Source organism: Lipotes vexillifer, unplaced genomic scaffold, assembly GCF_000442215.2.
Source record: "Lipotes vexillifer unplaced genomic scaffold, Lipotes_vexillifer_v1.1 scaffold95, whole genome shotgun sequence".
NCBI lineage: Eukaryota > Metazoa > Chordata > Mammalia > Artiodactyla > Lipotidae > Lipotes > Lipotes vexillifer.
In genome coordinates this window covers 45,177-60,581 of record NW_006791458.1, presented here as the reverse complement: position 1 = coordinate 60,581, position 15,405 = coordinate 45,177, and the positions used below count along the sequence as shown (strand labels likewise).

The window sequence follows — 15,405 nt, the reverse complement described above, 5'->3', positions numbered from 1 at the left end:
CTTTCCCTAAAGACCTAACAGGTATCTTCTCACATCTTATTAATTAAAGCTGTGTCACATGACCAATGCTAACTGCAAAGGAGGCTGGGGAAAAATATTTTTAACTAGGCACATTGTCATCCTGAAGAAAATGGACAGTGAGGAGAAAACAAATAATGTCTCATATAAGAAAACTGAAATTTAAAGAAAAACAAGTAAGCTGTTTTCCACCTCAGAGCCTTTGCACATGCTCTTTTATCTGCCTGGGTTACTCTCCCCTTGGTTTTTAGCATAGCTGGTTTTATTTTTTAAATATAGGATTTTTATTTATTTATTTATTTTGGCCATGCCTCACAGCTTGTGGGATCTTAGTTTCCCAACCAGGGATTGAACCCTGGCCCTCGGCACTGAAAGTGCCGTGTCCTAACCACTGGACCGCCAGGGAATTCCCCGTGGCTGGTTTTATTTATCCCCTACATCTCAGCATAAATATCAGTTCCTAGGGCCTTCCTTGAAGCCCTTATCAAAACTTGTAGGTGCTCCCATCAGTCTTCTTGATCACAATACACATTTATTTTATACTATTTATCACAGAAATAATTATTAGTTTTGTTAACATTGTTATTGTCTGGAGACTGCAAACTCCATGACAGCAGAATCTATTTCGTTCTACATTTCCTAGCACAGAGCCTAATACAATGTAGGCACTCAATAAATATTTATTGAATGGATAAAGATGATAATAATCAGGTTTTAAGTGCCCCTTCAGTGTTTAAGCCTCAGAAATGATGGCCTCAGAAAAGAGGGTTTAAGGACTGTGGGGAATGAAACCTCAACATCAAAGACTTAATATTGAGGAACAGGCTCAGAAGGCACATGCTCAGTGGAAGGGAACACCATGGCGAACTACTGTTGCCTGCCAGTAGCATGGGAAGATGCAGCAGTGGTCCATTTATTGTATAGTCATTTCTCAAACGTGGCCTAACTAGCGTATTTCAGAGATAAAGAAACTGAGGCAAAAGTGAGATAAAAATGCTTTGACCCAACTTTTAAAGCAAACACCTTGCCAAAGTATCAGAGAGAATAAGGAAAACATAAGCAAGATGATTTTGCAATAATTTAGTAAAGCACTATGTAATAAATGTTTATGAGGTGTGGAAGCAACTTCATCCATATGTTGATAAGAACCAAACCTGGAAAAGCAGATGTTTTCCTTACCACTCGCCAGTAGATTCTGATTGTCAGTGCTACATTATACTTTCTGCTTGTTAGGGATAACACCCTCTGTATAAGGCCAGATAACTCAAACACAGTATATGTTCATAAGGCAGCTGACATCTTTTAACTGCTTTCTGAGGAATTTACAAAATAAGGCTTTGATTCTAGAAGAAGAGATTCAGATTATATTCTGACAATAAGATCTAGGCAAGTGCTAGACGTAGTCAGGATATAATAAATGATCATTTCCTGACTGATTATCAAGCAGTGTCTTATAAACAAGGAGAAAGGGATAAATAGAAATTCAAAAGAATTCTGAACAATAAATAATTTTAGAAATTATTTAGTGTACCTGCCTCATACAAATGGAAAAACAAAGGCCCATAAAACCGAAGTGACAGTGTCAATAAGCAGATGCTCTTCTGATACTGTCTATGCCGTCTTTTTAAAAAATTTTTTTCTTAAGTAATCTACTGATTTATTTGAAATCTGAGCTTAACGTTTTTGACTACATAGCTGAAGATTCTTTCTAACCTTCTTTTCTTTATGCTAAATACTGTCAAATCAAAAAAGTTTTCATAGGACCTACTTTCCGGATATTGAAACAAAGAAATAATAAGATATATCACCTATTGTGGAGCTTTAGGTTGAGCTTTTAGGTGTATCTGTCTTCTATGTTTAAAACAGAAAATTTCATCATGTGTATTTACTCTTCATTTTGGAAGATTTCTATTGAGAGATGTGAACAATGAGTAATCTCTACCTTCACAACAATAGCACATTTATAGTAGATTTCATACACAGTGGAGTTTCTAAAAATTGCAAGAAATGAGACACTGAATTATATGAAATGAGAAGTCAATGGTAACACATTTTTCTTTTCCCTCTACAAGTAAATTAGCATCCCATTGGCAACACATGACAAAGTATAAAAAGATAGGGTCCAGCCACTGTTGCTAATGACAGTGTGATAAAGTAGCAGAACTCTAATTTGTTACGAAATGACACAAGGTCTAGAATTGGTTTCATCAATAGTTACATGACCACCAGTTACCTTTGCTTGGCTTTTGAGCATATGTTAGAGAGTCTTTGCCTAGAAAATTCTTACTAACAGCAGTAGAGTAGAATGAATGCCATTCTATGTTCTTATCTTGGTTTTCCCACTAAGTAACTATGCACCCTTAAACAAGTCATTTAATGTACCTGTGCCCCAGCTTGCCGTTTGTAAAATGAAATAAACTATGTGACTCTAAAAGTTCTTCCCCATTAACATTCAGTGATTCCAGGTCACCATAAACCCAGTATGTCCTCTTTGGTAAGACCCTTCCACTCAACAAACAAGAGTTTATCATGACCAGAAAAACATTTTACTGAATATAGGTACCTACAAATTTTAAGTGATATGGTTCTTTTCAAATGTGTGCTCTGGCCTCTCCAAAGGGATTTTTTTTTTTTTTAATAAATAAAGTTTTAGACCCTCCTAACAAATGCAATCATGCCACTATATACAGTTCTGAAATGCTTAATTTTTTTTGTTTTTTTTAAGTCAATGAGATGTTTTAAGTCAATGGGAGAAATCCTTTCACGATGTATATGTATAATAAATCCTCACGTTGTACACTTTAAATATCTTACAGTTTTATTTGTTAATTACACCTCAATAAAGCTAAAAATGAATTAATAAATAAAAGACTACTGCAGTTAAAAAAATTTCAGTGAGGACCACCACAATTAATAAAATAAAAAAGGCAATGACGATAAACTCCAAAATTATCTACTGTCACTCTTACATGTTTCTGAAAGAAGCCATAACCACTAAATTAATTCCTAGTATGTTCTCTCAAACTTCTGAAAAAATTTGTTTAAAAAGCTATCTGATTGCAAGTTGGTTCAGGAATGATGCTGGAGCAGACAGGATACCCACATAAAATCTGAGGAATACTAGCTACATTTTTTCTGCATCAATCACCCAGAAACAAGTGGTCACTCTAAAGAGAATGTGGTTCAGAGAATGAGGGGCACGGGCTCACATCCGGTTTTAGGCAGCCTCATGTTTGTGTGAAAAGGCCACCATTATTTTACATCTCATAGTATTGTAGTTTGGGCAAATACAGATTTGGACAAAGTACCCAAGCCAGGTTACCATGGGGTGAGGGTTGTGTTGAGCAGGGACCCATTATGACTTCTGAGCCACAGGCATGTTTGCCTTTGAGGGCCGTTCCTCCAAACATATATATTAAACATGTATTTTAATTTTTATTTTCTCTTTTAAATTTTTATATTTTATGACGATGTTAATAAAAAGTTGGATTATATTCATTTTTTCTTCTGATTTGAAAAGAAAGTGAAACATCTCTGTGCCTCCTAGGTACGGAGCCTACTGTCCCTAATGGAGAAGTTGGCCAAGGGGTAAAGCTTTCACCATAAGGCTAACTTTTGCTATCATATCTCACACTCAGAAGCCCTGGAAACTGTTTTTGCTAATGTGATAATCCCTTCAATGTTTATCTCTCTACATCTAAACAGAGGAGAATAGGTACCACCATTACAACCTAAGTGACGTGAGTGTTCTGTGACTAGAAATCAGAAAAGCTATGGAATTCCTTCTCTTTCTCCTCCTCTGTCTCTCTCACTCTGTACATCTCCTCTTCTAACCTTCCTGAATTAATGATAAGGATTATGACCTAACCTCTCCTATAGGAGGATGACTAGGTTAAAGTGTTACATGACAAATAAGAAAGACTGAGAAGTGGAAAGAGCTGTACGGTCCTCCTCCTCCTCTTCCTCAGCATCATGAGAGTAAATATCTATGAGAAGGATAATTAATTAAAAAGAAAGTAAAATCACACTCTTTAAAAATGGAGGTATCACCTCACACCAGTCAGCATGGCCATCATCAAAAAATCTAGAAACAATAAATGCTGGAGAGGGTGTGGAGGAAAGGGAACCCTCCTGCACTGTTGGTGGGAATGTAAATTGATACAGCCACTATGGAGAACAGTATGGAGGTTCCACAAAAAACTAAAAATAGAATTACCATATGACCCAGCAATCCCACTACTGGGCATATACCCTGAGAAAACCATTATTCAAAAAGAGTCATGTACCACAATGTTCATTGCAGCTCTATGTACAATAGCCAGGACATGGAAGCAACCTAAGGGTCCATCGACAGATGAATGGATAAAGAAGATGTAGCACATATATACAATGGAATATTACTCAGCCATAAAAAGAAACGAAATTGAGTTATTTGTAGTGAGGTGGATGGACCTAGAGTCTGTCATACGGAGTGAAGTAAGTCAGAAAGAGAAAAACAAATACCGTATGCTAACACATATATATGGAATCAAAAATAAAAAATGGTTCTGAAGAACCTAGGGGCAGGACAGGAATAAAGACGCAGACATAGAGAATGGACCTGAGGATATGCGGAGGGGGAAGGGTAAGCTGGGACGAAGTGAGAGAGAGGCATGGACATATATACACTACCAAATGTAAAATAGATAGCTAGTGGGAAGCAGCCTCATAGCACAGGGAGACCAGCTCGGTGCTTTGTGACCACCTAGAGGGGTGGGATATGGAGGGTGGGAGGGAGATGCAAGAGGGAGGAGATATGGGGATATATGTATATGTACAGCTGATTTACTCTGTTATAAAGCAGAAACTAACACACCATCGTAAAGCAATTATATTCCAATAAAGATGTCAAAAAAAAAAAGGATGTTTAGTAAAATTTCCAGTGTTATCACATTTATCATGACCTTCCCCTGGCCTGATATAATCTGGACCCAGGCTACTGCCTCTAACCTCATTTCAACTCTTCATTCTGGCCACATTAGTCTTCTTGTTCTTCGTTAAATATGTGAAGCTTTTACCTGCCCTGGAGGAAGAAACTTGTTAGCTCATCTATCCAGAGTACCCTTCCCCAAGACATGGCTCTCTCTCACATTTCTGTCATGTATTTGTATAAATGTCATTTCCTCAGTGAACCTCTTTGAGTCCCTTACCTAGAATAGGCCCCATCCCCTCCATTCTCTATCCTCATATCTGTTGTATACGGCTTTACTGCATTTAACACTACTTGAATTATGTATTCATTAGCTTCTCTGCTTTTATCCCCACTACTGCAATGCATGTTCCAGAAGATCAGGTGTTTGTTATGTTCACTGCTGTATCCTCAGCAAGGTACTTAGTCCTTTGTAGATGCTTAAATACCATTTGTTATGAGTGAACTGATAACTGAATGAATCAGGAAAATGTGTCTCAGTTTTCCTAAACTAAGGGATATGGGCTCTCCTTTCCTAGGCTGACCTCTGGAACCATGTGTTAGAAAATATGAAACTGATAGAACACACCAACTAACTAGGAGAAGCAAAGCAGCAAAACACATGGGCCATCTTCCATTCTTTCCTTTTAGATGCTTACACGAGAGCGGAAGTTGTTTATGAGTGGACCAGAGAGCCGGCCCGCTCAGTGGTTGTAGCAGAAGATGGGTCACGCCTAAACCAGTACGATCTTCTTGGACAAACAGTAGACTCTGGAATTGTTCAGTCTAGCACAGGTGAGTGCCATTTAGTTACTTTAGATAGGGGAGAAGGACCAGAAAAAGTTTTTGTAAGAATGTGCAAATTCAGTTAAGTCCCTCAATGACACAAGTAGGGAGAGTGAAAATTGCACTAAACTGGGGAACAGTTGGACTGGGAGCTAGTGTAAACTCTATAGACCTGTGACCTTGAATTTGACATTTAATGCCTTTTGGTCTCTGGGGGGTTTTGTTGTTGTTGTTTTTGTTTGTTTGTTTACAAAATCAAGAAGCAGTTCCATGGGATCAGGGTAGCATTGTATTTAGACATGTGAACTTTGGGAGAAGAATATGCGGGTTAAATCCTTATTCCTCCAGCTTGCCAGTTAATTGTGGTCACCTCACAGGGTTGTTGGAAGGAATGAATTAAATCCATGAAGAGTAATCATCACACTTCCTGGCACATAAAAAAAACTCTTAATAAATGTTAGCTATTAATATCATCTAGGCCCCATTTATTGTCATGATTCAATAAATCTTGGTAAATTTTTAGTGGCAATCATTACACATAGGATACCAAAAAGCCTTTTTTTCCCCACAAATCCATTTGTAACTCTAGCCAGGGATCTTCTACAGCTAAAATCTACACTGATCACTCCATTCTGGAATTAAAAGTAGATGGACCACCATCCTTCTTGGTACTGTAACTGTTTTACCAATGAAATACTCAGAATTAGATCAGATACTATGAAGCAGCTGTATCTAAAATTTTAAACTTTTGAAGTTGCTTCAAGAAATCAGATGAGTCACTCTGTTATAAAGCAGAAACTAACACACCATTTTAAAGCAATTATACCCCAATAAAGATGTTAAAAAAAAAAAAAAAGAAATCAGATGAGTTTAGTTATGCAGGTATCCCTTTTGTGACTAAGGGATATGTGATCATAGAGTCAGATAATTATAAATAAAATTTGGATTCTAACAATTAGGAAAACGTACTCCCTTAATACCAATATTTTTAATTATGTTCAATTACTGAAAGCTTAGCAAGGATCAACAATTTTATGACTGTATCTAAAATCTGAAATTAGTTCATTCACTTTGATTTGTAATTCCTAAAATAAAAGACAATTAAGTGATATGTAAAGGCAGAATTGCTCTTTTTCTCAGGAAAATTTCTTCCTTACATTTCAGACTTTATATTAGGACCATGATCATTATAATCTGACCATTCTAAATTCAAGTAATAGGTCAATATATCTTACTCTGATTATGGGATCATTGCTGCTTAACAGGATCTGTCTTTTGCTTACTTTATAGCATCCATGGCTACTATAGAAGTTGAAATATTTATGTTTCTTGCTTTGAAAAATGGAGAAGATTTTCCCTCAGCTTTGCCTACCTTAGAAATGCACATGGCATAGTGGGAATGTCTTAGGCTTTGCAGGGAGAAAAATGTGGGCTCAAGTCCTAGTCCTGCCTCTTAGAAGCCTGGTGACTTTGGGAAGGTCATTTATCCAATTAGAAACTCTGTTCTCTTCTAATAATGGCGAGTCTGTAATTTTGCATTAAAGATGAGATAGTATAAAACACTCAACAGAGTGTTATACAGTAGATGCTCAAAATGGTGTGCAATAGCTGTTGTTATTGTCCTGAAAATATCCCAAAACGTGGAAAATACCGAAAATTTTTCTTCCTCACCAAGTTATGTTGGAAAAGATACTAAAATGAGCAGTGCTTACTTTTTAAAACTTGAATGCTATTATAAACTGGATATTGTGGCAGGTGCTACAGTCAATGGTAGACAAGACATATCTTGCTCTCATGAAATTTGAAGTCTAAAGGAAGACAAACACAAACTATAGTTATCAAAATGGGTGGTAAGTGTTGTGATTAACATTTTTGTGAGGGCAAGTTCATGTCTGTCTTCTGTATCCCTATGATTTACTACAGTAGATGAAACAGGAGGCACTAAATAAATATTTTGAATTAATGAATAAAAAATAAATGAATCCAGCCTGGGTAATCAAGGAAGGATTGCTGCAGGGGTTGACTTTCATTTTGTCAATCTGTATTTGTTGGGATCCAAGTAATCACTATAGGCCCAGGACATTCAGAATAATAGACAAAGAACTTTCCCTCAAGAAATTCTCTCCCTACTATCATTAGAATGGAGGTTAGAGAATATCAGGGAAATAGTATTTCAAGTGCAATAGCATGCACGCAATAGGACAAATATATACTACGGTTGCTGGGAGGAAGGAGTGCTTCCATTCTATTCTAACGCTAGTGACCTTGGTGTGTCACTGTATCCCTCTTTATATTCTAGTTCCCATGTCTACAAACTGAGTGGCTTAGTCTGATGAACTTGGAGACCTTTTTCAATTTTGGTTTCCTAAATCAGCCTACCTACATTCTTGTTACTCAGAAAAGATATACAGTCCCAAAAGGGCAATAGGTGAGAAAGAGTGGTCCAACCCACCACCACCAAGCTGGCTAGACCTCATAAGTTAGGTTCATTAAGAGTCATCATTTCATGTTAGAGCTGCAAGTTTATCTGTACAAAATAAGAGCTTTTCCTTGTCATTCCAATAATAGATATGGGGGGAGGGGGGAGGAGAATAAAGAGCAAGTTCTCAAATGTGGGAGCTCAGTTTGATGTATGTTTTCCCCTCCACACTAAAACCCCGAACTGCCCTTCCTCTGGGTCTCCTTTAGCTCATCAGAAATCCACACTGTTACATTTCTATGAGAAGAAACAAAGATCTTTTGTAAGGTCTTCAATCCCATATTTCACAACTCCTACAGAGCCTTGAAAACATTAAGATGAATGACATTGAGTGCTATTATCTCCCTGTTTCTGCCAGAAGACTAGGAATGGTGGCAGAGAAGTACACACACATTGAGAATGATTAGATAAAAAGCATCTTCTCTTACCTTAAAATTCTCTGTGGGGAGAGAAGCAATTCAGGTCACCTTCTAGAAAGTTAGAAGGTGTTTCCCCACCTGCGTGCAACCAGCACATGTGTGAATACTCACTCACACACATTACCAGTGACCTCTTTCAGGTCAAATACCTCTAGATCACTTCAGTGCCATAGGAGGGAAGATATGAGGCTCAATCCAATACTTGGATTTTTCTCAGTGCAAACATATTAGAGGGACAGTCCCTTCCTTGGAATCTGCCATCAGTTTGGGGGAAAAAATGAGTTGGAGACTTAGTTTGAAGTGCACTTATTCACCTGGCAGAGCCAACTTGTTACAAGGACACAGAAGGATGAGTCTAGTCAGTTTTCACATCCGATGCAATTCTCTGTTATCCATTCATTTATTCACTTATTCCTTCAACCATTTGCTCATTTACTCTGTTTGACACTGTGATCGGGCCTGGAAAAGAGAGGTAAAGGACCCATAGTTCCTGCACTCAAGAAGCTCATGGTTGAGTGATGTAAGTAGCTAATATGCATTGCGTTGTTCTAATCCTTACAACAGTCCAAGGTTGTAGGTATTATCATTATCTCCGTTTTACAGATGGGACATAATTGAGGCCCAGAGAGGTTTAATAATTATTCCAAGGTCACACAGCTAGGCAGTGGCAGAGCTGGGATTTGAACTTGGGAAGTCTAGCTATAGAGTGTGTGCTCTCAACCATATAACACACTAGTAATAGGCAAGATAGACATGTGAAAATGCAACAATGTGGTATAGCATGAAGCTCAAGGGGTGGATTCTGGAGTTATACTGTGAGGTTTTGAATGCTGGTTTTACCACTTATTAACTGTGTGACCTTTCTCTGTTCATCTTTTCTCTTGTACTACTTGGAGATGATAAGAGGATCTACTTCATGAGTTACTGTGAAATTGAAATGAGAAAAATGCATGTAAACTGCTTACCAGAGTATCTGACATGTAAAAATTATATAATAAATATTAGATATTACTATTAATAATAATGATGTAGTACAAGAAAGCTACATGATGACACCTAAGAAGATGTCATTTCTTCTTGAAGTATAAGGGAAGGCAGTTTGAAACTAGACCCCAGCCATGGCCCCCTGACTCATTCTAATATACCACATTATGCTTCCTAAGGAATTCTTTAAGGAAAGCCCACACACAAATTATAATTGTAATTAAGTGACATGACAATGTGACTTATACAGAGATGCAAAGTTGTTAAATTTGGCATTAGGTATAAGAACAATATCACAGCTATAAAATAAGAAGAATATAATATAAAATGCTTTTTTAAAACACAACGATGACTGGAAAGTCATCATATTTGCCTAATAGACAGGTGTGAGCAAAGGAAACGTATGTGAGTTTTGTCTAATAAGAATGTCCCTTCTCGGGCTTCCCTGGTGGCGCAGTGGTTGAGAGTCCGCCTGCCGATGCAGGGGACACGGGTTCGTGCCCCGGTCCGGAAAGATCCCACATGCCGCGGAGCGGCTGGGCCCGTGAGCCATGGCCGCTGAGCCTGCGCTTCCGGAGCCTGTGCTCCGCAACGGGAGAGGCCCCAGCAGTGAGAGGCCCGCGTACTGAAAAAAAAAAAAAAAAAAGAATGTCTCTTCTTTGTGAATGACTATTGTTTATTCTTAGAACGGATGACCAGGGAAAATTATAGATGATCCTCTTTGCTAGAAACAGTCTTCTCTGGATGAGTTAAGGATGACTCTGCAGGGTTGAAATGAATGAGGAAAGCAACTGTTTTCACTGACCAGGGAGCAATAGTGGTGATCGACATTCACCAAAGGAGCCTCAGGACTTCTATTTTTGCAGCTTAATACATGATCTCCAGAGAAATAATATAACTGTAAGACGTGAAAACAGGTTTGTAGGAGGGACGGTGGAGAGGGAAACTTACACAGTCATCTGGTCAACCTAATCATATTTCAGATGAGGAGACAGGTCCAGAGGGGTTAAGTGGCCTAGAACTATAACCATTGTTTCCTTATTTCTATTTCAGTATTCTTTGAAGCAGATATTAAAATACCAGCCCCTCCCTCAGTGACATTTTTTATTCCTCATTCCTTTGAAAAAGGTAGCATCTTAGAAAACACAAAATTTAGAATACTTGAAAGGAAAGTGATAGCTTTACATGGAATAAGTATCCACTACAATTTTGTTAAAGAAATGAATGGAGCTAGAGAATTCATTTGTATCCTTTCTACCTTTACACTGTAAATCTGCATGTGGCTCAGACTTTTTTAGAAGAACTTTCACATCTGTTATTTCATATTATCCTCACAGCATCCCAGGAAACAGTTAAGTAGCACATTATCATTTTTACTGAATAAATGAGAAAACTGAAGTCAAATAAAGTTAAGCAAGGAATTTACTCTAAGTAACCAACATTTAAGAAAGTAAAGGATGGAAGCCAAATCTAAAGAAACCCTCAATGCTGCTTTACAAAATTATATTCCTGCTTCTTTTCTTCTCTCTCTTTAATTTTGTATTGTGATGTATAAGAAATATTGTCACATCTAATTTACAAGCTTCCCTCAGGGTTACATGATGTGCAAGGATATTTGAATTACAATTCTTCTAGACTGTTAAATCAGAGGGAAATAATTGGACATGCTTAGTACATAAGCACTTTATGTCTAGAGATACTCTTTCAATCCAATTTACATGACTTTTTTGTTGTGTTTTTCTTTCATTTTTAAATGATTACACTGTGATTCTGATTTTGCCGCCTTTTGCTCTCCTTATTTAAATGTTATTGATGGAAATAATCAATAAATAATATATAATAAGAATAGATAAAAGTTTTATTTGAGCCAAACTGTGGATTATAGCCTGGGAGACACAGATTCAAGAAGTGCTCAAATTGTGCTCTACCAGACTACAAAAATGGGGGAGGCTTATAAAGGCAAAAACTGCAAAATTACCTAAGTTGTTTGTCAGAAATTATAGATGGAGCTGGCAAGAAGTAAGGACGTTTATTCAGCAAGGGTTGGTTGGGATCTGAAATGGATGCATAGTTACATGGGGCGAACTTGAGACCATAAGGTTGCAGCTGGCAGCTGCTAGCAGATATTATTTTGAGAATGGCTAGTGGTGTCCTTGAGTCTGGTAGAGTTCAGAAAATTGAAATTCTCAGTGATACAGGAATATATCTGAAACCACATCCACAGTGGCCACCCAGATCCATTTTGGATGCCTGAACCTTAGTTATTCCATTTAGATTTTTAAATGAATTCTTTTCTTTAATGGTTAAAGTCGATGTACAATACATGCTTGATAGACCACAAGACAGGCTGTTCTGGTTAGCAATAAGTATCAACCAATTCATGTATAAGCCAGAATGACTTCTCCATACCTCAACATGTGAAAATGTCTTCCATCAACATTTTGTACCAAAACTTCTTAGATTTTGTTTAATTGAGGAAGGTGACGTCAAAAGATTTGAAGTTTTCCTCTACTTTTTCTAATTTGTTAGTGAGGAAGTGGTTTATAAAACAAATATAATGTCACATGATAGCTCCTCCAAAAAAATAATCTTTGCAGAATCTTCCCAAAATGTCACATTGTGAACAACAAAAGATGATAATGGAATAAATATAGACATTCACCTTTCTGGCATTATATGAGAGATGGAATTTTTTCTTTGAGCTGATGACATTTTGCAGGCTACAATTGAATGAATGGTTAGGAATGATAATGCGTACTCCTGGGAGGTGAGATGTAACCTGACTATGTCTACCCAAGGCTCCATTTTAGCAGAGTCCCAGGAAAAAATGTGGTCTTTTGCATTTTTCTCAAATTCGAATCACTTGTTTATTTCAGATGACCTTGGAGACATTATCCAAGTTATCTACAGAAAATAGAAAAAAAATTAGATAACATTTTATTTACCTTTCAAAAAAGAGATGCTAGTGGATGTTAATTGCAATGAGTATTCTTAAGCCTCATTCATCCCTTTTCACCATAGGTAGGTGCTGAATATTGAGGATATGTAAAGCCATGCTATACTCATAGAGCTCTCTCTCTTCTTAATTAGCTTTCAGTTTGGTGGAGGGGTATAAGTACATAAATAACTAAAAGTATACAATATATTGATAAGTGTAAACAGAAGCTGTAAATAAATTTGAAGTTACTTAATATTGATCAGTAAATGGCAGGCGTTATCATTAATAACAATCATGAAAACATAACTGAATGTATCGATGATTTCCTACTATAGAGAGTACAGGGAGCATTTCTTCTACCAATAATTCTACCAATTCTGACTGGAGAAATGAGAAAAGAAATGGAGAAAGGAACTAAAATTTATTTTAAAACTCTTATGTAGAATGATCTTCACTAGAGCCCTTATTCTGTATTCTCCCCACAATATACGTATCACTATTTTATAATGAGGAAACTGAGGATCAGAGAGTTTAAGAGAGTTTAAGGCTACACAGCAAGAAAATAGCATATCTGGGTTTTGAACCCAAATTCATTTGCTTCTAAAGCTAATAAAGTGTCCCCATACAGTACATTTCTTCCTCTTCTACTATGGACTGAGCCCAACCCATATATAAAAAAATATTCGGCTATAGAAGGCTATAGAAGTAGGGAATTTTGTTGATCAGATTACTGAGATATGAAAATGTGTGGTGAGACATGAGATGTGATACTGAAACGCGTGTCAGAGCTAGGATGTGGAGAGTGTTGAGTACTGGTTAGGGAGTTTGCTTGTTAGTATGTAACACTGGAGACATTGTTGATTATCACATTGTGGGAAGGGAGAGTGGCTACTAGTGGCATCTAGTGTGCAAGAGGCAAGGTATGTGGCTAAATATCCTACATTACACAAGACAGCTCCCACAATAAACAATTATCTGTTCTGAAATGTCAGTAGTACTGAGGTTGACAAACCCTGATGTGGATAATGGGAATCCATTAAGGTGTTTTAAGGTATGTACGTATGCTTTAAAACAATCACTCTGACCTCAAATTTAGGGAAAATTGTAGTTTAGGACAAGACTGGAGACAAACAAGACAGTTCATAGATTATGGTAGATTTACACTGTAAATATGCAAAGGAGATAAGAGCAATGACCATGAGGTAAGAGATAGACTGAAAGATACTGCACAGGTGAAATTAAAATTGTGATGATCCACTGATTCCTTTCTCTCTCTTTTGGAAGTCCTACTTAACAACAAAGGATTAATTCCAGGTTTTTATCAATAGCCTGAGTGAACAGACAGATGAGAGTGCCATGAATTTAGAAATGGATGCTAAGTGGAAAAGAAGCCCTGCTATATGCTAGTCATTAATTTTTATGGAAAAGTTTAAGTAATATCACTTTTGAACATATTTGGTTGGTGATATCAGTATCTATGAGATATCTAGTAGATATTTGGAAATACAGTGGTTTTTGAGAGCAATGTCACTTAGAGATGTAGATTCCCACAGCCATCTGGATAAAAATGACATTAAGAGCAGGGGTGAGAAGGAAAATTCCTTATTCGAGTCAAGAAAAAGAAAAGAGAGATGACAGCTAAAGACAGAACTATACCAGGAACCTCTACATTTGCTTTGCAGAAAGATGAAGATTAGTGCCCGAGAGACAGGAAGAACTCATAACTCTCTGACTGAAATATCCAGTGAGTTAGCAAAAGAAACTGAAAATGAGAGCTAAAAGAAGAATGTGAGTCTAGAGAGTGCTATCAAGATGGTAGGGGCAGTCAGCATTGCTTAGTTTTTAGTGCTACAAAGAAGATGGTCAGTGGGCTTGAAGATTGAGGTCTCCTTTAAGACTGAGATGTTCAGTTATGGATATTAAGAGATCATGAGCAGTTTTAACCACATTATAGGGGCTGAAGCTGGATGGCCATGAGCTGAGACATAAGTCACAGGCTGAAGAGGGAAAAGTTTGGAGTTGAAGGGAAGGAGGAAGATAGAGAAATGTGAATACCGAAGAAAGCAATATTTTCTTAGTAAGAATACACCTATTTTTCTCCTACCCACACACAGATAACTAAGTATATATTCAGAGTGAGTAAAGCTAAAAACTTGTAAGACTTGCAATTAAGAAATAACATCAACTAAAAACAGAAAACACCTCCTACAATTTGGGTTGTGTGTTTACTTCTTTGGGCCTCTAATCAAATCAGACTTTGACATATATAAAGACCATGGAGAGTGCCTAGCTACTCCATTATTTCCCAGACTGGTCTAGGAATTGAGACAAGTTCAAAAGCTAGTGACAAATAAGATTTTTCTGCCCTCACCTTAAAGAATGGTTTGTGTGAATAGGTGGGACCTGAAGAGTTGCATGTTTCGAAACCTTCCCAGGTGATTGTGATGAAGGTGTTCCTCAACACAAATTTTGAGAGTTCTATCACACTCTTCTCATTTTGATAATTCAGGGTAAGCCAAATCCAAGGTCAGAGAGCTACTGAAAGAAAGTGCAAGAGCTGGAATTCAGCTCCCCTGACTTGGACAACAAAGCTCCTCCATTAGACAGCCTGACTCTTTTCTGCAGAGGACAAACTGGGGATCTGGTGTCTTCTAATCCACTGGTGTACATCATCAGGATCTAGCACATTGCCTTCAGGGTTATTAAAGCCAATCTGTAAACATATGCTCAGATTTGTCTCTTAAATGTATCAGGTACCAGGATTAGGACATAAGAAAATCGATGAGATCTCTGGCACATCAATCTCAACCTCAGTGCCATTTTGGTGTTTGTT

The 15,405-nt window shown here is 37.4% G+C and overlaps 1 protein-coding gene across 2 annotated transcripts in view; it reads left to right on the top strand.

The window, feature by feature from the left end:
- Positions 1-15,405, top strand: part of GABRA1 (gamma-aminobutyric acid type A receptor subunit alpha1) — a 60,894-nt gene that overhangs the window by 31,919 nt on the left and 13,570 nt on the right. For both annotated transcript variants that reach the window (XM_007464394.1, XM_007464395.1), the window contains one exon: positions 5,618-5,761. In XM_007464394.1, the coding sequence (XP_007464456.1) occupies positions 5,618-5,761 (144 nt within the window). The remainder of the gene's footprint in view (positions 1-5,617; positions 5,762-15,405) is intronic.